The 25,554-nt window shown below is 34.5% G+C and overlaps 3 protein-coding genes across 4 annotated transcripts in view; all 3 read right to left on the reverse strand.

The window, feature by feature from the left end:
- Positions 1-3,640: 3,640 nt before the first annotated feature.
- Positions 3,641-4,848, reverse strand: LOC110021584. Of its 2 annotated transcripts, none has more exons than XM_020720139.1 (3): positions 4,324-4,848; positions 4,046-4,108; positions 3,641-3,958 (listed from the first exon to the last, which is right to left on the reverse strand). In XM_020720139.1, the coding sequence occupies exons 1-3, from the start codon at positions 4,690-4,692 to the stop codon at positions 3,701-3,703; spliced, it is 690 nt and encodes a 229-aa protein (XP_020575798.1). In that variant the 5' UTR covers positions 4,693-4,848; the 3' UTR covers positions 3,641-3,700. The 2 variants fall into 2 exon arrangements, with proteins under 2 accessions (XP_020575798.1, XP_020575797.1); XM_020720138.1 differs by having other exon boundaries at positions 4,046-4,111; positions 4,324-4,844.
- Positions 4,849-8,449: 3,601 nt separating this feature from the next.
- Positions 8,450-9,513, reverse strand: LOC110021579 (glucuronoxylan 4-O-methyltransferase 1-like). Its single transcript, XM_020720128.1, has one exon. The coding sequence runs from the start codon at positions 9,351-9,353 to the stop codon at positions 8,475-8,477; it is 879 nt and encodes a 292-aa protein (XP_020575787.1). The 5' UTR covers positions 9,354-9,513; the 3' UTR covers positions 8,450-8,474.
- Positions 9,514-11,021: 1,508 nt separating this feature from the next.
- Positions 11,022-25,554, reverse strand: part of LOC110021561 (probable serine/threonine-protein kinase At1g54610) — a 21,735-nt gene continuing 7,202 nt past the window's right edge. Inside the window, exons 2-8 of the mRNA XM_020720098.1 lie at positions 21,707-21,991; positions 21,274-21,591; positions 19,992-20,219; positions 18,873-18,976; positions 18,660-18,762; positions 13,846-14,262; positions 11,022-11,697 (exon numbers count right to left, since the gene is read on the reverse strand). Coding sequence (XP_020575757.1) covers positions 11,500-11,697; positions 13,846-14,262; positions 18,660-18,762; positions 18,873-18,976; positions 19,992-20,219; positions 21,274-21,591; positions 21,707-21,991 — 1,653 coding nt within the window. The 3' untranslated portion in view covers positions 11,022-11,499. The remainder of the gene's footprint in view (positions 11,698-13,845; positions 14,263-18,659; positions 18,763-18,872; positions 18,977-19,991; positions 20,220-21,273; positions 21,592-21,706; positions 21,992-25,554) is intronic.

The raw sequence follows: 25,554 nt of genomic DNA on the forward strand, positions 1-25,554 counted from the left end.
AAGGGAAGAGATCTTAAGGGTGTGAGGCTTAGGAGAGGAAAGGGAGAAGATATCTTAAGCTACCACAAAGGAGGAGAGAATAGCTATAGAGTTAGAGAGGAGGAGAGCATCTTGAGGCCTTGTATCAAGGTGTCGCTTGAGAGGGAGGCCATCGAAGGAAGATGAGGGCTCATCTCTATGTATAAGCTATGTATTCTCCATTTCTTTTGTCTTAGTGAAATATTTGATTGATTCCCTTCCGTGGACGTAGATCCAGTTGGATCGAACCACGTAAACGATCTGTGTTTGCTTGTGTTCTTTTTCGTCTCATTTCTATGCCAGGAAGTACATATCTCACAACAATTACATCACTAAACATATAGGATTTTAAGTATTTCTTATTTATGCAAGCAACATAAATTATTAGTAAAAGGATGTTACCTCATGCGGCTTGCTCCCTGAACCAAGTCAAGGTTCATCTTCTCTGATTAAAGTTTTTATGCCTTCTGTATTGCTCCAACTTCGCCTATTCCAAAAGCTGCGGCTCTCTCATTCGGGACCTAGGCATTTCTCTTACATAAGATGTATTGATATTAGTTTAGGTTCTATAGCAAATTGTCTTAATTACCCACCCTTGGTTGTATTTACAAGTGTGCCATGCTCTATTCTTATAAATAAGAAAGGGCTGTTATAATGTATGGTGTGAGAAAATAATAAAGGATTTTCTGCTTCATCTTTCTTCGAACTCTGTTTCTGGCTCTCTTCTGCGAATCTAATCTTCTTCATAGCTTTAACCATTGGAGCTTATAATTTCCGATGTATTCCAAAATCATTTATTATGAAAACTATCTTACAATCATGCAACATTCCCTCTATAACCATTTGAGGTGAGATTTAGAGTAAGAATTCATCATATTTAATCAGAACTTTACCCTCAAATTGATTTGTTAGTGAACTTCTCGAAGCATGAGGGATGGTGGATGTTATGGCCGATGGAAAAATAAATGAAAGTGATGAAAACAATGATTCACTCGGGCCAATTGTTTCAATCATACCCTTGGACTGTGTTTGAGTCCGAAATAGGGAACTTCTTGCTCATTGAATTTGGACTAGCATGAAGTTTTCTCGTAGCATTTTGGAATGAGACTCTCTCACTAATAAGAGAGCTTCACCGGTGCGCTACATGTCCTTGCCAAACCTCTTCGGTATTGCCGGCTTTTGAGCTACAAACTTTGGACCCTTATGAGGATTTCAGCCAAAAATTCCCTATGCTTTTCATTTGTGTATACAACATGATAAATTTTGGAGCTGTCATTATTTTTATGGAAGATTTACAGTACTCATCAATCAATTCCTATTTATTTACATATCAAACACCTGAATTTCAATTTAACATATATGCCACCTTTGCTATGTATAAAAAGGTGTATCTCACTTTTTAAAAGTTAAAATAGTGATATTTTTGATGTGACATGTAAGAGTTAAGTGATAAAAATGTAAAACATAAAGTTCTGGTGTTAGATGTGTAAATACATAGGAGTTGCCCCCCTTTTTAATAAATTTCTTGTATTTTCTTATGTTATGGATACTTGTGTTATTGCAAAATAATGTGGGTCTTTTGTGCAATATGGCCGTATCCTGTGTTGTGTACTATACCATGTGATGCGAATTGCAAACCAATTCTTTTATCAATTTGTTATATATATTAATTTATTTGTTTATGTATTTTATTAAAGGTATGTGCATGATAAAATTATTAAATAATTAATTAATATGTATATTTAATTTTTTATTTATTAAAATTTATAAATTCGTTTCTTTTAAACAGCTGTATCATATATTTAAATCGTTATTATTATTAAAGGTATAATTAATTGGGATTTTTTAAAACTTAAGTTGAATAAAAAATAATAAACAATTTAAAAAAAAAAATTTATAAAACTCGGACCATATTTATTGGGCTTGAAAGACATAAAAAATTAGTTTAAAGAAGACAATAGTCGACTGAACTTGTTTAATTTGTATCTTAAATGTTTTATAAAGCTTACGCTTAAGATTTAAATGTAATTTAACTTGATGTTACTTGAATTATTTTTAAGTAATTCTTTTACATTCATAGCAGTCATTTCCTCTGTATTTTATATATAAATACATAGGAATTGGATGGTGTATGTGTAAATAATCATAAAAATATTTATATTAAAAGAATATTTTTTAAGCATTCATATTCATACCACTCATTTTCTATGTATTTACGTATTTAATACTTAAATCATATTTTTTATATTTATATGGCCTAATTTTTTTACATCACATTAAAAATATTATTATTATAATTTAAAAAAATAAAATATAGAATATATTTTTTCATGTATGATGCATTAAAAATTGAGTTACATATATGTGCGTGTATAATGATTATAGAAACATATATCATATGCCTTCACATTTACTTATACGGACATTTATAGAGATAGGATCTAATTCTTATGCATTTACGTATTTGGATAGGATCAGAAATTGTGACAGGTGGCGTAATGTTTTGCCTTATAATTTACTTTAGAATAAAATTAAAGTAAAATCAAGATATTAAATTTATTTGCCATTAATTTTCATATCTAAATTTATTAATAATTTAATAAACTTAAAATAACTAGCCTGCTATATCGACTGCAGACCAGGTTAAGAAGCGGAAGTTTTTACATCTAAAAGCTCAATTCTACTTAGATTGTTAACTTTTATTTTATAATATTCAAAATTTCTATTTAAAAGGATTATTTAATTATATTTTAGACTTAATAATTCAATCTGAATTTTTAACTATAATAAAGATTCTGGTAATATTTTTATTTCTATTTGAGCTTTTATTTTATTTTTTTATTTAAAATGATTTAGGAGATTTTTTTTTAAATCATCTTGGAGCTTGATTCTAGACTTATAGTAGTAATATTTATCATAAAAAAATATAATAAAATAAAAATTTTGAAGCAATGAATGACACTCAATATCAAAATAGAAAAAAATTAAAACATAGTATATAGTAGGGCTTTAAAACTCCGGCTCCTGAATGGTTCGTGTTCGATTTATCGAGCAGCTCATACTCAAATTGCTCGTTAAGTTAGCAAATCAAACACAGATTTTTTTAAGACCCAACCTTTTATTTGTTAGAGTGGTGCTTGTTTTAGCTCAAAATAAAAAAAATTATTTAAATTGTTTAGAATGAATGACAAGAGACTATAAGACCTCCAACCACTCTTAATTTGTCTAGCAATTGGAGTATCAGCTCTTTAAGCCAAATGTGCCGAGATTCAACTCGGGACCTAGGGGTGTTACACCAAGGATGTCATTCAATAGGCGGCGGAGCATATATATATATATTAAATAGATTAATTTTGAGAGTAAAACACAGAACACAAATATATTATTTAAAAATAATTTATAATATAATTAATTTGGAATGAGTTAAATCTCTCTCAAGCAGAGCTTCTTCATAATCATAGATACATATAAAGAATTATACAAAATGCTAAGAATGAAGATAAGATAAAACCTGCGATATAATAAAAGCCGTAAAAATAAATAAATTTTTTTTGAAGAAATACATAACCAATATCGTATCACAAATTCAAAAAGATTAAAATATTGTTATACTTTTGTTTTCTTTTTTTTTTTCTTGTTTATTTTTTTTTTCTGTTCTCGCAAAGGGTCAAACCAGCTTGATTCATCTAACCCGTGAGCAGAGCGGAGCATCAGCTGCAATAGAGTTCTTCATTCTCTGCAGCTCCTTCCTCCTCCTCCTCGCATCCGCAGCAGCCATTCGCCGGCAAGCCGTCACGTAAACCTCCTCCTGCCTCCGCCGCATGTCGTCCGCCGCCGCCTCCACGTCTTCGGCGCTCATGTTCAAATCCGGAACCACAAACTCCCTTCCCCCGCTGATGCTTCTCGGCTCCGGACAGAAACGAAGCCCTCTCTCTTCATACTAGTCATAGCAGAAAAAAATAAATGAAGATTACAAAATACACGAGAGATCGGAACTGATAAAAAACATAGACGGAACAACATTTACCTCAGAAAACTCTGATTTGAAACCACCCTTCATCAAATTAGGGCCGGATTCACGCGATTCTATCTGCTATTTATAGAAATTACAGAATAAATATTAGTTTTATTACATAGTACTGTAAGAAAGCTATAAATGATCCAAGAAAAGAAAGAAACAAAAAACCCCTTTAATCCGTCTCCTTCATCCTCACAATCACGACTGTTTACTCTTTAACCCTGATTTTAAATACTCCACGGAACAGCCCAGAGAAAGATAAACAAAGAGATGCAGAAACTACTAACCCTAGCTTTCAGCTGCGAAACTGGATCTTCATCGTTCTCCTTGCAGGAAGGAAAGGAAATCAGAGCATCAGAGCTAAAACCTGAAACAGCGTCTCCGGCATTAGAAACAGGAGCAATAGCAGAGCCATGAACCGAACGCTTCCTCTTCCCATTCCACCTCGGGAATCCAAAACCCAACCCGATTTCTTGAGAACTCCGGCGATCAATCGGAGGAACGGAAACGGAATCTTGCCGGTGAAGAAGATGGATGATTATATCTGCTACCTCCCTCTCCAAAATCGTGTGCTCGCCGTCTCCCATATCGGATTCTTCTTTCTCTCTCCAGTTTCTTCCACTGGATTCCGACTGAAAGAGGGAAGGCGGCGACATTGAAGGGAGTGGGAAGAAGGGAAGAGAAGACGCGAGATAGGGATGAGGTAGAAGAAGATATAGAGGGGCTTCAGCTCCTTCAGGCTATGCCACGTGTCAATACTGAAGAGCGGGGTGGTTTTGCTGTCGTTTATTATGGCTCCTCCATCAAACCTTGCCTGCTTTTTAGGGTTTTTATAATTTCTTTTTAAGGGGGCATTATAAGACATACCACCCAATAACTCTGTATTTACCGATCACGCAATTAAATCTGACCTTTTTATAATTTCTTTCGTATCACACTAAAAATATCATCCTTTTAACTATTAAAAATAAAATATATGTGATATGTAACGACGGAATTTTCTAATTTCACTAAAAAATTCTCTTAGAAAAATTGGTCAGATTTAAATTAAATATCATCAAAAGCTTCAATTATTACAAGCTTATGTTTAAATTGATCGTGTTGAAAAGATGAACATAATAATATTGAAATTGATTCAATTTGAATTCAATAAAGTTCATATCAAGCCATTAAAACACTTTTGAAGGCTTCAGATCATTAATTAAATAAACAAAAGAACTTCAAATTTGACATAATTATAGTTAAATAAAGGTCGCAACTAAAGGAATCAGTGAGGTTAAGCTCTCCTAACTATGAGGTCATTAAGACCCTCAAAACCCTCATATGATCTAAAGGAATAATGTGGTTATTTGATCACGTGATTATGAGAGTTATTGACTGACTGACCAAGATTTCTCTCCCATGAAGCTATAAATAGACCTCTTCTTTTGTGGGGAGGAGAAAAAAGTTGAATTACAATGTTGTTCTGGACCGAAGGCTCGACGAGAATTACCAACTCTCGCCGACCACTATTGGTCGCTCCATACTCACCATCGTCAGCGAACCCTGTTGTGTAATGACGTATCCCTGAATATGGTGCAACAAAATATCCTGAATATAGAGTTACAAAATGTTATGAATACAAAGTAACAAAATATCATGAATTCAAAATTACAAAGTTTTCTACATTTGGAATAACAGATAATGTCGTATTGAAAATCAAAAGACAACTTCCAATGATGAATACTTCAACCGCCATACTCACAATATGACAAATTTCTTCAGACTCTTGAACTATTTTATACATTGTACACGAACAAGAGCTGCACTTGATGTACGTTGTAACCCATCCTTTCCAATTTTGAGATAATGACGTATCTTTGTAATCACACATTTATAGTAGAATAATTTAAAAAAGAGAAACATACTTTATCATTGTACACACCAGAAATACCAACACGAATCTCATAGAGAAAGAATGACTAAGATAAAAATGCTTCCTTTCGAGATAAGTAGTTAACCGATGATTCAATGCCAACAATGAGAAAATGTGTCTTTGAGCTCGGGATAAGTCAAAGCTCTATAGATGGTTCCCCGCTCAGTAGAGGCGATATCAGCTGAGAATGAGGTGCAAATTATCTTGGCAACGAGTCTCATTGGATACCTGATATAGGCAGCGACAAGATCCACCTAAGATCTTGCGAGAATGGGGAGATCCGGCCGAGGCGACAAACCCAGTAGGCATACGAGACATTTCCTATAGGACGAGTTGAACGACAAGTGAATCACGACTCACCTAATCGCAGTTGGTCAACTGACCCGTAGCCCCTTGACCAACTGATACGCACTTCGGAAAGCACAATCGCCACTCGACCAGTCACCTCAATCAGCCGAACTCAGACAAGTCGGTCTGTTGATTACCACTATATTAAAATTTGAATTGTAATACAAATATGATATAAAATCTATATAATTAATTAGAGCATTAATCATATTAAGAATGATTTCAATAATTGTTCCCTCATTTCTGTAATTGTACAAAATACAATCATATAAATAAGCGACAAAAATATGAATAAAGGGGACTCTCTCCCCCGATTCTCTCGACAGTAAATTCTTGCCCCGTTCTACTCTCTTTTTTTTTCTCTTTCACCGGGCTCTAACACTGGGCTCTAACTCTCGAACCGTGTTCACAAAAGATAATTTGGGATCCAACAATCTTATAAAAACAAGTTGACATAGTATAAAAATTGAAGTTTAAAGGTTAAATATGTAAATATATAGGAATTGAGTGGTATGCACGAGAATCTTGAGAATTTTCATTATTTATTTGAAAAGAGATTGAGAAAAGATTAAACCCATGATCAAGTGATAATTCTAACACACATAAAGGCCTTGTATTTTCAAAGAAAATGATGCCAACATACTTAACTAGAAGTTATATGGACATACTCTATGCCTATAACACTTAAATTCGAACTTGAGTTTAGCTGAATGCAAACTTGGCTATTTATGAGCTATTTTGAACACGAACTCATTTCGAGGGAAAAAAAAAAAATTCCAACCAGCAGAACACAAACAAGCTCCAAGCTTGCTCATGCTCGGCTCATTTTCACCCCTATTATCAATAGTAAACCGAACGTCCTTATTAGATTATCACTCCATCTTATTTGAAACAAATAGTGTGCTATCACATTCGAGATTAATTTCATCAAAGCCCAAGAAGAACAAGAGAGGCATTGTAGAAATATATTCTGAATAAAGTTTATAAAATGTATGAAAGTAGATCTTCAATTTTAAAAAATATGACCAAACATGTCAAAATTAATTTTTAAGAGATAAGAATTTGAATCAAGCCTTTCCCAAATTCAACTTGTCTTTCTACTTATTTACGAAGTCAAAGAAACCGTACGTAAATTTACTTGTATCAAAATAGCATTTTCTTGGGCTTTTAATGGTAAAGCATTTATTCAATTGCCCGGTTGTATTGAGTTGGGCCCATTTCCATAGGCGGGCTTAGACATCGGGCTCTTCAAAATTCTATTTTCACCAGATTTAAGCCCGAAATTGAATAACATTGGCTAATTTCATATTTTTATTTAATAATCGTATAATCTGTCAGTAGTGGATTGGATAACACGACATCAATATAATCATATTATTCACACAACTACATCAATAATAATAAGTTTAATATGATCATATAATCATTCACTACAACCCGCGCCCAAAAAAAAAAATAATAATAATAATAATAAAAGTAATATTATATTTGAATGATTTAAATATTTTGATATCTTTCTTCCAATTAATTATTGTTGACATGTTGAGTGAATGTAATGATACTAAGTTAAGCTTTATAATTAACATGTACGAATCCTTTTACAGTAAAGCTAAAAAAATATATTAAATTTGGACAAGTACGGTGATGGGAGGTAGGGATGTAAATGAACTAATGCACTCGATGAATAACTCGAACTCAACTTGATTAAGACTCGATTATGTTCGTTCAAATTAGTAAATAAACAGACTTGAACAATTTTTAAAATCACGAAACTTAAATGACCAACGAAATTGGATCTAGAATATTAATTTCCATATATTTATTTGAAAATTGATAATTTCTTTTGTGGTTGAACGAACATATATATATATATATATATTATAGTCATAGGAGAGAGAGAGAGAGAGAGAGCGAGAGATTTGTTATTATCTTTTAATATATTTACTTACATAATGCTCAATTTTTATATGCATAATGTATTTATATATGGAACAACTAAAAATCAATTAAAACAAAAACTATATTTATCTTAAAATAAACTCAAACAAACATTTAAAGCCAATCAAATTTCATTTCACGAAATAATTTTGAATTTCTTTCCTAAAATATATTATAAAATTTTTTTTTTTTTTTTTTTTTTTTTTTTTTGCTAATATAAGCTCAATCAAAGCAAGCTTACATAACAGAAGGGCAAAAAGGCATCTCCTTCTTCCTGTAGCTTGGAAGACGAAAATGGCGAAGCCTTCCCACCTGCTCCACGAGATAACCTTCGCACAAAAACTGCTTTGAAAACTCATCTTCCACCTTCCGATCCACATCATGAACAAAAATATCGGTTTCCCCATCCCCATTCCTCCCCCTCGCCGCCATCCCCGCCGTATAAATCGCCCCCATCCTCCCCGGCGCCTCCGGAATCCAACCCGTCGGCGCATCCACCATTATCAGATCCCAATCCCCTTCATAAAACACATCTGGCAATCCCTTCAACGCCAGCCGGCACGCCGAATCCCTCAACCCCTTCTTCTCCGCCGCCGACGAGGAGCACTCCGGCCTCCTCCCGATCTCCATCAGATCGTCGGCGTCGCGGACTCTGGTATCGTATCGGACATGGTAGGCCTCCAGAGAGGGGAATCGAGCGCGAACCTTAGCGATCCATGATTCGTCTTCTTCGAGGAAGATGGTGCGACCGCCATGGTTGAGTCCGGCCCACATAGGGCTGTCGAGGCCGAGGCCAAAGACGAGGAATCTGCAGGGGGAGCGATGTTGGAGAACTCCAGCGGCGACGGAGATCTCCGCGCGGGTCTGTTGCGGGGTGGTGTTTGAGGTTGCGTAGTGGATGATCGTCTCCGCTAATGTTTCGGGGATCTTGGTAGAACATGAGGCGGTGGAGGCGGCGGTGAGGGTTGGCGATTGGGATGAGGAGGGGTTGGGACGGAGGAGTAGTAAGAAGAGGAAGAGGAGGAGGAGGGTGAGGAGAAGGAGCTTTATATGCAGGCTGTTTTGGATTCGGGACCAAGTCATTTTTCTGAACAAGTAGGAGAGCTTTGATTTCATGGGGGAAGAAGGAAGAATGAAGAGGAGATTGAGTTTCTAGGGTTTTTTTTTTTTTTTTTTTTTTTTTTTGGGAGAAGATGGTGGATGGAGAATAGGATGAGGAGGTTGTTCTTGTAGTGGAAGCGAAGTGGTGGGAGGAAGAAGACTCTCTAATGGTTTGGTGGCTACCATGTTATTTTATTAAAAGAAAAAAAAAAAAGGTGGTTATGACTTTTGAGTTAATGAGATGTGAATAATATTAAAGTGTTATAAATATAAATACATAGGAACTAGTGATATTTATGTAAATATTCATTTAATATAGGAGAATTTAACTAAAATTAGAAAAGCAAATTTATATGCTTATATTTAGTACTTATACACTTACACATCTAACAATTGAAACCTATATCACTCGTCACCATAAGTATGAAATATGGTAGTAAGCACTTTGAACTTTTCGTTCACCTCTACCAACAAACACTCTCCCATCAATTGCAAGCATCATATCAACTTGTCAATTATATGTCTATGCAACGACCATCATTGCTCAGTCGATGTTCTAAATATTAGGTTTAGCAAGAAGAGAAAGCTTTAGAGGTTATTTGGTTGCGAGTAAGATTTAATTTCAATTTGTCGGTGAGTTTCAAGCACGAGATATTTCAAAACAGAAAGAAATAATCAATTATCGAGCCACCGCATGCACACTATCTTTTAAAATACATATTTAACTTGATCAATAAATATAACTCTTTAATGGATGTATATTTATAATTGTGGCGTGATTTGTCAATGATACTTGTGATAGTATGAATTTGATAATTAAAAAAAAAATGATAGCGTTGCTTTTGCGAATATAAAATCCTATTTGAGGTAACAATCCCATGTGTTTGGTAGAAGATAGTGGTGTTAGTTCGATTAATATAATCTTGAATATTAATATGATAGGTACTGTTTTATATGTAAATTATAGAGATGTGGGTCCAACGTTTGGTAGTAGATGAGACTTCGAACGCACTTCCCACCTTTCTTTCCTTCGGGGCATTTACATAGACACCACCGAATTCCTGTGCATTTACGTATCAAACACCTAATCTTTAATTTTTACATTTATACCACCCAAATCCTTTATGTCACTTGAAAATACACCTGTTCCATGCATAAGGTGGCATGTATGTAAAAATTGAAGTTTAGGTTATATATATGTTATATAAATTGTGCGGTATGTATGTAAATCTTACTTTTCTTCATTATTATACTGAGATGACTACAATGAAGTCGAGTTTATGATATCAATATGCCTTCAAGATATATTTTTAAAAAACTTCAAATTAATTTTGAGCTGAAAAAAATATGTTGATTAAAACATTTCTATATGATGCAATAAAATTAGGGAAACTTATATACAGACCAACCAATTCTAATGCATTTACATATCTAACACCTGAAATTTAATATTTACACTTACGACTCATTAACTAATGTATCAAAAATGTGTGTAAGTCACTTGTAAAAAGATAACGACGATTCTATTTTTGTTGTGATGTCAAAAAATTGAGTGGAACAAGCACAAATAATTTGTTCACGAAAGCCGATCACAAAAACAATAATTTTCAAACAAGTAGAGCACTAATCAACTCCCAACTTAGCCCAATTCACTCGAGCTCGACTCATTTACACCCCTACTCGATCCCTGCCAACCCGTTAGCTCTCCCACGCATTGCATATGAACGGTCGACAGTTAAGATGGCCCTCAGCAATCCAACTTCTCTAACCCAAGTCTCTCCACAACAAATACGAAAAATAAAACCAAAAGCATTAATAACTGCAAAGGAGCTCTACATATTATGTACAGAAGTTACCATTTAAACAAATAGATTCAATTCCTAGCCTGTAGCAGGGAAGGCCAATCTTTCCAAACCTCCCACATACTTCAGCTAAATAATGTCCTCTATAACATTCCAACAAAAACCCAAATTGCAAAAAAAAAAAAACCCAGCAATTTATCTCATTACCTCTCTCCCATATAAGAGAAACAAAAATTTAAAATAATAATAATAATAATAATAATAAGTTTCGGGGTGGTTTACTTGATGGGAATTGTGAACTAATTTATAGTAAAATGATATAAATTAGTGAAGAAAAGAGATTTACCAATCTGAAATCTTCAAATTCTGCCATTCATGAGGCAGGATTCAGAGGAGCCATTAACGCCATATTTCTTATTATTTGTTCTCTTAATGCAGGCTTTGCGCACTGCCTGTTCTATCTGTCTCTCATGTTCTTTCAGCATTTCATCCATGTTGTCAACGGTAGGCATCAATGGTCCTGAATAGATTATTCTGTTTCTCTTGGGCACATAGGCCTGCATCCATTCAAAAAATTATGTTAACAATATAAATCAAGTTACAGTTTAAATTTTCCTTTGAGATGAGTGCAAAAAATAATTAATTAGATAAGAGGGCTTTCCATATAGGCCACCTATTTCCGTTGAATTTACATATCTAACACCTAAATTTTAAGTTTTTACATTTATACCACACAAATCTTTCACATCATATATAAAATACCATCTTTTTTTTTTAACTTTTAAAAAGTGAAATACATATTTTCATGCGTAGGTGAAGTAACATGTATTTAAAAAATAAAACTTTAGGTATTAGGTATGTAAATACATAGGAATTGAGTGGTATGTATGCAAGTCTTCCTAAAACTTATATCATACTCATCACAAAATAAATCTCATGTCTCTATACATATGTGTGTGCGTGTGTATCTGTGTTATGCATATGTAAAGAATGGAAATTTTGGTATTGGATATGTAAATACATACAAATTGAGTGGTATGTTCTTTTGATTATTTCAGAAATAGAGAAACTAAAAACATTTACCGTAATTGTGCAGACAACAACAAAATTTTATAGCATAAATATTCGGGTTTAAAATAAGTAATCATACTATAGTTTTAATCATAGTACCTCATTGCCCAAAGCACAAAGAAGAGCTAACAGTAATTTTAAAGACGATTAAAATTTTTGAAACCATATATATAACCAAAATACTCCTAACTTCGGCTATGATAAAAACAACTGATTCATGCTAGATGGCATTATAAAAAAATGGCTCCTGATGACGACTATGTCAGAGCTCCATACACAAATTTTGGCACTAAAGAACATAAAGGTTTTATTTGCAATTTAAAAGGATACTGATGCTCTTAAAAACTAAAGAGAAATTTACATGAGTACCACACAGTTCTTATGAATTTACATATCTAACACCTACAGTTTGATATTTACATTTATAACATCAAGATGTTATAAACCTACGCATAAAAAGGTGCATTTAACTTTTAAAATGTTAGTAAAAGTGATATTTCTGATGCGATGTTAAAGATTTGAGTGCTTTTGAATGTGAAAATTGAAGTATGGGTGTCAGATATGTAAATACATAAGAATTGCGACGTATTTTTGTAAACGTCCCAAACTAAAATATAGATGTAGTATAACTTCGGACCTTCTCACCAGGCTGGCTTAGGTTCTGATTGGTTTAAGTCAGGTTTTGTCAAAGGTCTTAACCAGGCTGGCCTACACCAGGACTCAGATCATATAAGCCACTCAACTCATCCAACAAGCAGCTACGCCTACTGACCCTAATTTACTGTTTAGTGGGCCAAGCCGGGCTTAAAAACGCATTTGTACAAATTATATAACCCACCTCTTAATACAGGCCTAAAAATACAAGCTCTATTAAAGGATGGTTGAAACAGTTTCGCAGTGGAGATCAGCATGCCTACGTCCGGGTTTGTTCTATTAAAATCTCAGCAAATTTACATACATACCATAATTCTTATGTATTTAAATATCTAACACCTGAAATTTGATATTTAGACTCATAACACCTGTGTGAAATGTTCAGATGTGTAAACTCATAAAAATTGTATGATATGTATGTAAATGCCCCCAAAAACTTTGTTATTAATTGAAGTTTAAGATGTTGCCAGTTGAGCAGAAAGACATTAATACCCTGCAATTTCCTAAGATGAGCAGACCAACCAAATGTGTATCTAAAAGAAGGAACATTCACATACATAGCATAAAATTTTGATGTATTGATAGATCTCACACCTAAACCTTCATATTTACACACACAGCACTCGAATCTTCAACACTAAAAAATAAAGCACTATTTAACACTTCTTAAAAGGCAAATAAAACTTTTCATGCACAGGTTTGAAGCATCAAAGTGCTATGTCTGTAAATATGAAAGTAAAGGCGTGCAATATGTAAATACACAAGAATTATATGCCCCGTACATAAATTTCCCGATATGTGATGTATAAGAATTATGTGGTATGTATGTAAATGACTAAACGCCCCTAAATCCTTTGCTTTTATTTGAAGTTTAAGATGCATGCCAGTTGAGTAGAATGATAATATACCCTGCAATTTCCTAAAATGAGCATACCAACCAAAAGGATATCTAAAGGAATGTAAAAGAAACCAGGACTTACTGCTGTTGATTCCCTTCCTCTCTCATCCCTGCTATGAGAAGACGAACGCCTATTAAATAACTGGTAAGCAGCACCAGAATGGTAGGATTGATCATGCCCCTCTCTAAGATCATGAAACTTCGTAGTTTCCAGCGGACCTGATAAGCCCGAAAACCTGGCACCGCCTCCATTGATAAAGTGAGATCTCTGGTTCCTCGGAACATGAGACTTCAATTTGCTGAAACTGGATGAGGGAAGTTCGGGAACAGCTGGCTGTGAATCCACTTTGAAGTTCTTACTTGCAGACAAAACATTGCCACCAGGGTGGGCAAAACCTTTCTCTGCGATTCCTTTAAGATGATCGTTCACAAAAACCATGCTTGCATCTTCCCGTGGTCTGTGCTTAACACTTTTGCTTCTAAAATTTTCATTCAAGAGCTATACAGCAAACAGAAAGAGGGAAAAATAGAAGATAAAAGTGAGAAGATATGAATCAATACATTGAATTCTATAAATAACCTCCATACGGAGGACTGCTTTAATTGTGAAGTAAAACATTCAAATATAAACATGGCAAGTAAAAATGGCACACCACAGTTAAAAGCCATGTTGTTTAAGGTAGTCAACAAGTGCTAATTGATGATTTCAAGTGGACTTAATTAATGACTATTAAAAAGAACATCATGGAACATTTTTCTTGCTAGGAGTGCACGAAAAGGGACAATTTTTTTTTTGTGTTTTTCTCTTTTTCCTCGTTTTTTTTACATAGCACACAATTCTTATGTATTTACCTATCCAACACCTAAAATTTGAGATTTACATTTATAGCATTTTGCTGTCATAAACCTACAGATGGAAAAGGCGTATTTCACTCTTAAAAAGTTAATAATGGTGGTAATGCAATAACATTTGTGTTTTCCCTAATTTTTGTAAAACTTTGTGTCGATTTCTACGTTAAATCGTAACAAATTGGTATTAGAGCACGATTTTGGGGGAGATTAACACGGAACCGCAGATGACCTTAGAAATAGTCACTGTTGGCATGAGAAATAGCTGAGAAGAGTCGATGGGATCTCTTTGTGATCGAATCCTGCGATACAATTATAAGCGGGGAGGCTACCATGGGATTGCAGCATGCAGACAAAGTTTCTATGCAAAGGATCTCCGCTTGTTGAGATCTGAAACTCCTTCATGACGGAACTTTGCGATATAGCCGCACTTCGAACTTGTTGGGAAGGAGACTACGATGTCACAGGGGTTTTGACCTAGTTGTGAAAGAGTCGACGCGAAGGATTGCGGCGAAGGATCGTGACTTATCGAGACCTGAAACTTGCATCTTTCTCCTTATGGTTGTAAGCTGTGAGGAGCAATACAGACGAGATTAGAGCTAGCTGGAAAGGCAGTGTTGGGAAGCAGATACATTTACCATTAGAGCTTGCTATAGAAAGCGACGACGAGATTATAGTGTGTCGTGACCGAAGCCTTGAGATAAAATCGTGGTTGGAGATATCTGGTAAATAAAAGGGATTACGGGATTGACCAAATCCGAAAACATTAATTTGAGCTACGGTTGTGATAAAAGCTAACTGAGGAGAGACGACTGGATTTCAGGGTATAAAAATTTGTTTTTGAGATCGAAAGATTTTCTAAAAGGGATGACATCAAAGAAAATAGATGATCTGGAAAAGAAATTGGAGGAAGAGATGAGTCAAATCAAATCTAAGATAGAAGAAGAATTCGTCACCACAAAGGAGATGTTCTATTTCATGGAGAATCGACTAGAGGATCGATTCGAGAGCATGACAGAAATTCGAGAGAAGCTAAAGAGGCTTATTGAGATGCAATCTAAGAACCTGTTGACAACTCAATTTGCAAACCCTAATCAAATGTTGACCGGAGAATCCTTGGCAAAATCAAAAGGAAAAAAGATCGAATGTGAGGATCAGGAGGAAGAAAACATCCAACTTCATGAAACTCCTCCCAGAACTCGGAAAGATTAGAAATATCTGATGGAGTTGGTTTAACTGAAATATGGAAAAGGGATTATGCCAAAAATTTGGAGGAGCATGAAGATAAAGGGAGAGAAGCAAGGAGGGGATATGGCTACGGTTGAAGAAAAGAGTTTTATCGTCGATACATGGGAGGAAACAATGGAGAATGAAAAAATTGGGGTGGAGATGTTAGAGTTAGGAAATCAAAGATGCCGATCTTCTTGTGGAAAAGACACATGGATGGGTGTATCGGGCAGAGCGATACTTCACGGTGAATGGGTTATATGGGAAGGAAAAACTCATGGCGGCAGAATTGAGTTTGGAGGGGAAAGCCTTAGACTAGTTTCAGTGGAGGGAGGTTATATACCCCATTCGTTCGTGGGTTGAATTTAAGGCTAGACTGGTTGCCAAGAATTTTACTCGAACATTGGCATTGATTTATCTCGAGACATTTGTTCCAGTTGCAAAACTAAACTTGGTAAGACTACTTCTGTCACTTGCAGCTAAACTTGATTGGCCCCTACAACAGTTGGATATAAAAATGCATTCCTCAAATGGAACTTCGAGGGGAAGATGTGTATATAGATGCACCTCTGGGATTCAGTGAGAAGTTTGACACAAATGTGTGTAGACTGAAAAAATCCCTATACAGGTTAAAGTGGTAATCGAGAGTTTGATTTGAGAAATTTAAACTAATTGTAATAGGTCAGGGATATAATCAAGGTCAAGATCATACAATGTTCTTCAGCATTCCAAGGATGAAAAGATAGCAATATTGATTGCATATGTATATGATATAATTCTCACTGTGATGAAGTATATGAAATGAACCGTTTGAAGACTTCTCTCTCATTAGTATTTTAGAACAAAGACTTAGGGGCCTCTAAGGTATTTTCTTGGCATTAAGATTACTAGATTGAAGAAATTTACACTATTTATTAAAGGTCAGGGACATAATCAACGACAAGATCATACAATGTTCTTTAAGCATTCCAAGAATGGGAAGTTGGCAATATTGATTGTGTTTGTGTACGATATAATTCTTACTGAGACGATGTATATGAAATGAATCATTTGAAAACTTCTCTCTCATCAGTTTTTTACCCCAAAAACTTAGGGTCTCTGAGGTATTTTCTTATATGAAATGAATCATTTGAAAACTTCTCTCTCATCAGTTTTTTACACCAAAGACTTAGGATCTCTGAGGTATTTTCTTGGCATTGAGATTATTTGATTGAAAAAATTTACACTAATCGTTAAAGGTCAGGAATGTACTCAAGGGCAAGGAGATCATATAATGTTCTTCAGGCATTCTAAAAATGGGAAGATAGCAATATTGATTGCGTATGTGCACAATATAATTCTCACCAGATATGACATATATGAAATGAACCTATTGAGGACTTCTCTCTCATCAGTTTTTTAGACCAAGACTTAGAGTCTCTAAGGTATTTTTTTGAAAAAGAGATTATAAGATTGAAGAAAGGAATTGTGGTTTCCCAGCGAAAATATCTTCTTGATCTTCTAAAAGAAACAAGGATGAGTTTTTGCAGGCATGCAGTTGCTCTAATTGATCCCAATCAGAAACAAGGAGATGAGGAGGTCGACCCAATTAATACAAATCAATATCAAAAGTTAATGGAAAAGTTGATATACTTTTCACATACACCGCTAGATATTGCGGCTGTTGTAAGTTCCTATGGGATTTACAATGAATTAGTTAAAAGAATTCTCAAATACCTAAAAAGTACACCATGCAAGGGCTTGCACCTTGATGCAAACTGGATAGGCTCAGTTGATGACAAAAGACCAATATCTAAATATTATATTTGTCTAGGGAAATCTGTTTAAATGGCAAAGTAAAAGACAAAATGTGGTTGCAAAGAGTAGTGTCGAGGCTATGGCTAAAGAAAATTCTTAAAGAGTTGTGGATTCCGATAAGCATGTCAATAAAGTTGTACGGTGACAGTGAAGTTGCCGCCAACATTGCAAAAAATCCAATGCAACATGATCGCACAAAGTATGTGGAGATTGGTCAGGACTTCATAAAAGATAAGATCGATTGTGGAGCTATTTGCATTCCATTTATCCCTATTGATAAACAAATAGCTGAGATTTTCACCAAAGAGTTATTTGGGTTTAGTTTTAAACTCAAGCAAGATGAGTGTGATAGATATCTAGGCTTCAACTTGAGGGGGGTGTCGGAATTTTAGAAATATTCTTTAGTATCCTCTATTGTAGTACTTTCTATATCTAGAATATAAGATTATTCGTATGTTATAATTCTCACTTCCTTCTTTAGAAATATTCTTTAGTATCCTCTATTGTAGTACTTTCTATATCTAGAATATAAGATTATTCGTATGTTATAATTCTCACTTCCTTCTTTTATCATGGGGAGTTATGGTTGATTTTATATCTTTTCTTATGTGGGAGTCATCCCCTTTATTTATCTTGTAAACATTTCATAAGAAATTGAAGAAGAATAATATTTTTCCTTCTCCAAAAAATCACAATCTTTTATTAAATTGATCCCGATCACTGAAGCCAAGATAGGTGTTTATACAAATTGGGTCTCATGAGAATGTTCGTCTCTATACCTCTCACATGCACCTAGGAAGGGCCAAAATAAGATGTGATAGTGTGAATATAAAATTTAAGTTTATGAACTAGATTAAAAATAAACATTATTAAGCAGAATATTTATGGCACTCTAGGCAACATGGTCAACAATCATGAAAACAAATGATCCCAAACAAGAACACAAATTAACGAACAAATTGAATGTTCCATTTTCAGTATATAAAAAAAAAGAATTTAAGTACAACACAATAAGCAAAATACCTGCAATTCTGCATTGGCATCCAAAATTGGCATTCCGTTGGGATTTTTTAACAATTTTCTTCCTGATTCGAGGCCATTACCTTTCTTAGTTGCTTCTCTTTGCCTGAAGAAAAAAAATTATGAAGACTGTTAAATAGTGAAAATAAACAGTCAACAGGCCCTAACAGAGAAGCTATAAAAATAAGATGAATGATTAATAAAAAGTTCATATACCTTCCAGCTTCCACATCTCGAAGTTTCTTAGAATCAAGCTCCTTGCTAGGAGGAAACTTAGGTAGGCTTGAAGGATCACAAGCAAAAGGCTCCACAGTGAAAAACTGAAATGATAGAGGAAAAAAAATAGTCACTGTATCGTAGCACAGCAAGAGGAAAGTGACAACCATAACTAAAAATATGGCCATAAAAAGGGGAGCAAAATCTAGATTTATAATCACCAATCCAGAAAGAAGTGCAAAAAAAAAGTTAATGTTCTCCAACAACTCATGTATGCCACAATAAGTGGCTCAAGTTTGGCTTGCTACATGTCACCAAGTGAAGCTAAAACAAAATTATTTTAATTTGTCAAGTGAGTCAAATACGAGCAAGAAGTGGCTCAATTTATGTCTAGTTTGGTTCAAAAGCAAATAAGCCAAAAAAGGACATCATTTTTCAGCTCATCAGATGAGCAAAACCCCAACTCATTCATCTTCAGCTCATTTACGCTTAATTCCAGGGGCATGAAAGAAAACTTTCTACTAGCACAAATAAACAAATTGACAAAATGAGAAGATCAAACTTAAATATACAACCAACAATTTATAAATGAGCACTTAAACGCAATTCAAGGTGAACAACAATCACCTTTACTGTAGACATATTTGAAGGGCTCGGGCTTCACATATCAACCTAATAACTGATATTTCATTTTATTTTACCGCAAAACATAATAATGGACATTTCACTACTCTTTATGCAGCATGAGAAATTTGTATCCAGTAAAAAGTTTTTACTCCTTGTTTTTGCAAGACACTGCAGGTTTAGCTATGTTAAATGTAGCTTATATGGCTATAGAATTTAGTTAATACGGATGCTTTGTCATTTTATCATTTGATCTTATTTATTCTTTTATGAATTGCCCAAGATAAAATGATTAATTTTCATTGTGAACATACTTGTCATTTACTCATTAGTTTAAATTAGATTGCAATGAAAGTTATATCTATTGCCATATGAATCAGGCTCGAGTTACAGCTGAAATGATCAATCATAGAATAACAGAAATCAATATTAAGAATTTAAATTAAACTGACAATACCACTAACTGAAATTTTTAAAAAGAAATTGAAAACTTACTTCGCTCGTGAGGGCAGAATAAGATGTTCCCCTATCAGCTGGATCTACTGCAAGTAATCTTTCTAAAAGAGCTACAGCAGGAGATGGAAAATGCCTGAATTCCTGATGGATATTACTTTTATAAGGATGTTGAGGTTTAAAGATAGTAGCATGTGGCAACCTCGACTTCCTCCAGTATTCTTCCGAAGGTGAACCGCACAGCTTAAATATCATGTGCAGCTGTTCAACCTGAAAAATTAATCTCTCAGGTCATACCGAGAACCATTTAAGAAACAAAGCCATAAATTTCATCAAATTTGCATCGAGTAAGCTTCAAGTGGAGTATGGTTCAGATAACAAAAACTAACTAAGGATGCATTCTGCGCCATAGAGCATTGCATGTCTCACCACCATATTAAAAAACTTTCCTTCAAGCGGTACTTTTTGATCACACAATAGGCCCACTGCATTCCTCGACTTAAACCAACTTGAATTCTACTAATAACAACCCCATCTATAAAACCATCTAGCACTAAATTCATATGAATTAAATTTAAGCCACATAAGATTTATCACACATGATTTCAGCTTCAAGTCATATACTAAGGTCCCCATTAAGATGGTCGATTCTGTGCATAGCAATCAACTATACATGTGACTAATCAATGACACAAAATATGCTATTTAGAAGAATTTAAGAGAATTTATTTAGTGTTTCATTCCAATGTTTGTGTAACATTTCTAAATCATGAGAAAGCTCCTAATAATTAACATATAAAATTAGAGAATAACAATTGCAAAATAATTATAATAGTCTATAAATTGATGAGCATGCAGTGAAGATCACACGAATCGAAGGACGGCAACAAGAACAGGAAGTAAGGCAAAAGCCTTGATGAGTGTGAGTACAAACTGTTAAAAGCTATGTGGGCATTTCATATATTTTGTATATATAAGATCACTAACTACCAAGCTGATACATATAAATTAGCAGGAGAATCATAAATTAGCGGGAGAAATCAAAACAATGCCCTAATGTCTATTATCCATAACTCGAGTATAATGTAACACTTCGTGATGACTAAGAGAAGTCGCAATTGGTTTAAATTGCCAAACTTGGCCATCGCATCCTAGTTACATGGCTTTGAGATAATTTAAAATATCAAAATATTTTTTAAAACTTCAAGTACTTTACAAGCTTTCAACATCTGAACAACACGTTCTTCATTAATATTTATATGCTCTTTGCTTTAAAAACTTTGTCAACATTAAAGAAAGTAATGTGTTTGTTCCCCAATAATACCTCTGTTCTTCCCGGCATGATAGGCTTCCCAGAAAGTAGCTCCGCAAGTATGCAACCACTGCTCCACATATCAACAGAAACTCCATCCTTTTGAGTGCCCAACAGAAGTTTAGGAGGTTGATACCACAATGTTACAACCTGGCTTGTTAAAGGGTGTGTTAGTTCATCACTAAAAAATGTAGCCAAACCAAAGTCTGCTATTTTAAGTATACCATCATCATTTATTAGAAGGTTTGCTCCCTTGATATCTCGATGCAAAACCCCATTACTGTGGCAATGGTTTAGGCCATTGAATAGCTGTTGCATAAAGCACTTAACCTGAAATCCAAAGTAAACTCCTTGAACAATAAGAAAAAGAAACACCGAACAACACTAATAATTAGATGGTGTATATTGGATCAAGAAATTATTAATTAGGTATTAAATCAGGCACCTGAGAAAGATTGAATTTAATCCCAGGCCTACTAGCAAGTCCAGCTAGATCATGTTCCATATATTGAAATATAAGCCACAAGCTATTCGACATTTTTGAAGCCACTAGACCTTCAAGCTTAATAACATTTGGATGATCTAGCCTACGAAGAACATAAATTTCTCTTGCCATGAATTGAACACTTTCAGGATCCAGATTAATAAATCTCACTTTTTTAAGTGCAACAATCTTGCCAGTTAGAAGATCACGAGCTTTATAAACAGTGCTATAAGTCCCTTGACCAATCTGCAAAACAATGAAGAATTTAAGAAAACTATTGGGAAAGAAAAAGCAGGATATAACAATTAAATAAAATTATGATTACTCGTGTTTTTAAAATGAACAAACTAAAAAGAACCACCTTTTGATATCAACTTAAGACATTTGAAATTGCGGGAAATCATATAGATTATGATGCAATAGTTTACAAGTTCAGAGTTCCATAGAAAATGTAATAGCAAGGGAGAAGCCAAAAGTTTAATATACCTAGTAGGAAATTCAGTCGAAAATGTAAAATGGATGGAAAAACCTACATTTTTATTAGTATAGTTTATAATATTTGTGCTAGTATTAGCATTAAAACTTCAGAGCTATAGAGGAAAGTTCATCATATTTACCTATTAATTAAAACAAGAAAACCATGAGAACAAGCATAAAATAGAAATGCTAAACTTCCTATATCTTTTCTTTCATAGAGGAAAGAGTATACTTCCATCCAGCATTGCAAGAATGCATTTCTAACTTGGTCGATCGGTCTATTCTGTGTTGAAATTCAGAATAATGCCAAATAAAGAGGAATAATTTTATTGATATGAAAGGGGTATAAATAACCCTTCCAGGAATCCCATAATAGAAAATAAAAAATAAAAAAGAAATAACATGAAAGAAAATATATACACTTGATATCTCTAACTAATCAATTCATATTCATTATTTGGAGATAAAAGAAAACAACATAAAATAGGAAATCCTAAAATAGGAAATGAAATAAATCTAATCAAAGAAAATAAATCTAAAATAACTACAGAAAATAAATATATTAGAAATAAATTATATTAAGAAATAAATCTAATATTCATAACTTCTAATAGAAATAGATTATTTCCTATTATATCTTCTAACACTCCCCCTCAAGTTGAAACATGATTGATAATCATGTTTAACTTGGATTTGAAAACATCAAACAATGGACTAAAAATATCTTGTAAAGTATAACTTGAAGTCTTCATCCCGTATTGCGGTGTCTGTAGATAAGCAAAAGACTTCTGCAAGTAATGTTGTAGGGTGGTTTGCAGGGTAGTAGACAACTGTGGTTGTTTTTAACAGCAGTTTCTGCAGTGTCAGCATGTAAGCGTAAGACTTCTACAGGTAATGTTGCAAAGAAGTTCGTAGAGAAGTAGATAATGTGGTTGTCTTTGCTTGTATTTCCTACAGTGTTTGTAGGTAAATAGAAGGCTCCGATAAGTAATGTTGCAGGGAAGTTTGCACGGAAATAGACAACTGTGGTTGTATTTGTCTGAGGTATTTGCAGTGTTCGTAGATGGGTGAAAGGCTATTTCAGTTAATGCTACAGGAAAGTTTGCGAAGAAGAAGACAACCAACAAGAAAAATTGTGGAGTATGGCCTGCATAAAAAAGAAAAAAAAATTTGAATAGCTCTAGAGGTGGGTTATATTACAGGAAAAAGCTTCGAAGAAGAACCTATTGCAGGAATAATTCAAGTGGAGGGTCTGCAAAAGCCTAGAGGAAGGCTTGATGCAGAAAAAAAACTCTGAAGGCAAGGTCTACTGCAGGAAAGATGCTGAGGGCCCGATGCAGGAAAAGGTTCTGAAGGAGAGCTTGCTGCAGGAAGAATCCTGGTAGAAGACTTGCTGCAGGAAAAAAGTTTGGATGAAGGACCTAACATAGGAAAAAAATCTAGAGGAATACCTGCTGCAAGAAAAAGCTTCGGAGGAAGGACTGTTGCAGGAAAAAGTTTTGAAAGAGGCTTGTTGCAGAAAAACCTCCGGAAGAGAGCCTGCTGCAAGAAAAGAACTTTGTGCTCTTCTAGGACTTCCTGATCTCCCTTAACACAATTGTTCCAGAAAAGAAACGTTGATGTTGCTCCTTTCTATTGGCCTTATCTTTGGCTGAGACAATCCTAATGTCGTTTGTGTCAATGTTGAAGGCGAACTCAATCTAAGGCAAGTCTCGCGGTGCTGGAGGAATGCTGACAAGCTAGAATTCACCAAACAGTTTGTTGTCAGAAGCCATCTCACGCTCGCCTTGGAGGAGGACCCGAACACCTACCTTAGTCTAATTGTCAGTTGTAGTGGAGAATACCTGGCCTTTTTTGTATGAATGGTAGTGTTCTTGTTAATCAATTTGGTAAATATACTTCCCAAGGGTCTCAATTCCAAGAAATAATGGAGTCACATCAAAGAGAAATAACTCCTTTACATCTCTGAGAATCCCAACTTGAATAGCGACTACCAATGCAACAGCTTCATCAGGATTTACACCTTGCTCGGTACCTTCACAAAGATCTAAACTATTTCTTGAATTTTAGGCACAATAGTCATACCTCCCACAAGAAGAACCTCATCCACGTCTTTAGAAGCTAGTCTTGCATCCTTTAAATAGCTCTTGTATGAATTTCTAGTCCTCTCAATCAAATTATTCACAAATGACTCAAATTTAGATCTTGTCAAAGTAATATTTAAATGCTTCACTCCTGATGCATCAACTGTTATGCAGGGGAGGTTAATGTCACTTTAGGACGTTGAAGAAAGTTCAATCTTAGCCTTCTCAACAGCTTCACGAAGCCTTTGTAGGGGGAAAGTTTCGACGGCTAGTTCCTGCAGGAAGGACTTCCAGTGGCTAGGGCCTACAAGGAGAGATTTTTTTACGACGGGAAAGACAATGGGAGGGAGTTCCGGCGGGAGGAAAGGCTGCAGAGAAAATTCCAGCGACAAAATTGAAAAGAGAAAGAGGAAATGTCTGCAGCAAGGCAAAGATTGCCGACTGTAGGGAATATGAAGTTTTCCAGCGACAAGAGACTCTCTAGGGTTTGTTTCAAGACTCTAATATCATGTTGAAATTTAGAATAATGCGAAATAAAATATAATAATTTTATTGATATGAACTGGGGTATAAAAAAGTCTTACATGAAATTTGGAATATGAAAGACAATAAAAAAGAAATAACTAGAAAGAAAAAATATATCACATAATATCTACAATTAATCAATTCATATTAATTATTTGAAGATAAAAAAAAAACATAAAATGTGAAAGCCTAAAATAGGAAAGGGGATAAATCCAATCCAAGAAAATAAATCTCAAGTAGGAAAGGAAATGAAATTATGTTAAGAAAAAAATCAAATACTCATAATTTCTAATAAGAATAAATTATTTCCTAATATAAATTTTAGCACAATGAATAATTTTGTTTGAAAGAAAACGACAAGGATAAAAGAAGCAGTGTAAAGTAGCCCTGCAACAATACATGAGCAAGCCAGAAGGTAAACATGTAATATAATGGTGACATGGATTACATTAGAAAGCATCAAGAAAAGCCAAGGGAACAAGGTATAGCCGAGCTGACACATTAATGGGCTCATAACTTGCGCTTGTGTCACCTTGCCAGAGCAAGTCATAGACAGACTCTACCTAATTATAGCTAGTCTCATTATATTGACAAGCAATTTGGCATATAATAACCAAAAAATATAGCATATATATAAATATAAAAGTAGAGAATGTTATATTAAAAAGATTAACAAAGTAAAATATTAAAACTTCCGAAAAGCCTCTCTTTCCCTCTCACTCA

This window comes from Phalaenopsis equestris, unplaced genomic scaffold (assembly GCF_001263595.1).
Source record: "Phalaenopsis equestris unplaced genomic scaffold, ASM126359v1 Scaffold000135, whole genome shotgun sequence".
NCBI classification, from domain to species: domain Eukaryota; kingdom Viridiplantae; phylum Streptophyta; class Magnoliopsida; order Asparagales; family Orchidaceae; genus Phalaenopsis; species Phalaenopsis equestris.

Excerpts from the sequence above, each read along its gene's own strand:
- LOC110021579 (XM_020720128.1), bottom strand. The coding sequence starts at position 9,353 with ATGAAATCAAAGCTCTCCTACTTGTTCAGAAAAATGACTTGGTCCCGA.
- LOC110021584 (XM_020720138.1), bottom strand. The coding sequence starts at position 4,692 with ATGTCGCCGCCTTCCCTCTTTCAGTCGGAATCCAGTGGAAGAAACTGG. Across the intron at positions 4,112-4,323 it reads TTTCGCAGCTGAAAGCTAGG|CAGATAGAATCGCGTGAATC; the intron begins GTTAGTAGTTTC and ends TTCTATAAATAG. Across the intron at positions 3,959-4,045 it reads TCAAATCAGAGTTTTCTGAG|TATGAAGAGAGAGGGCTTCG; the intron begins GTAAATGTTGTT and ends TGCTATGACTAG.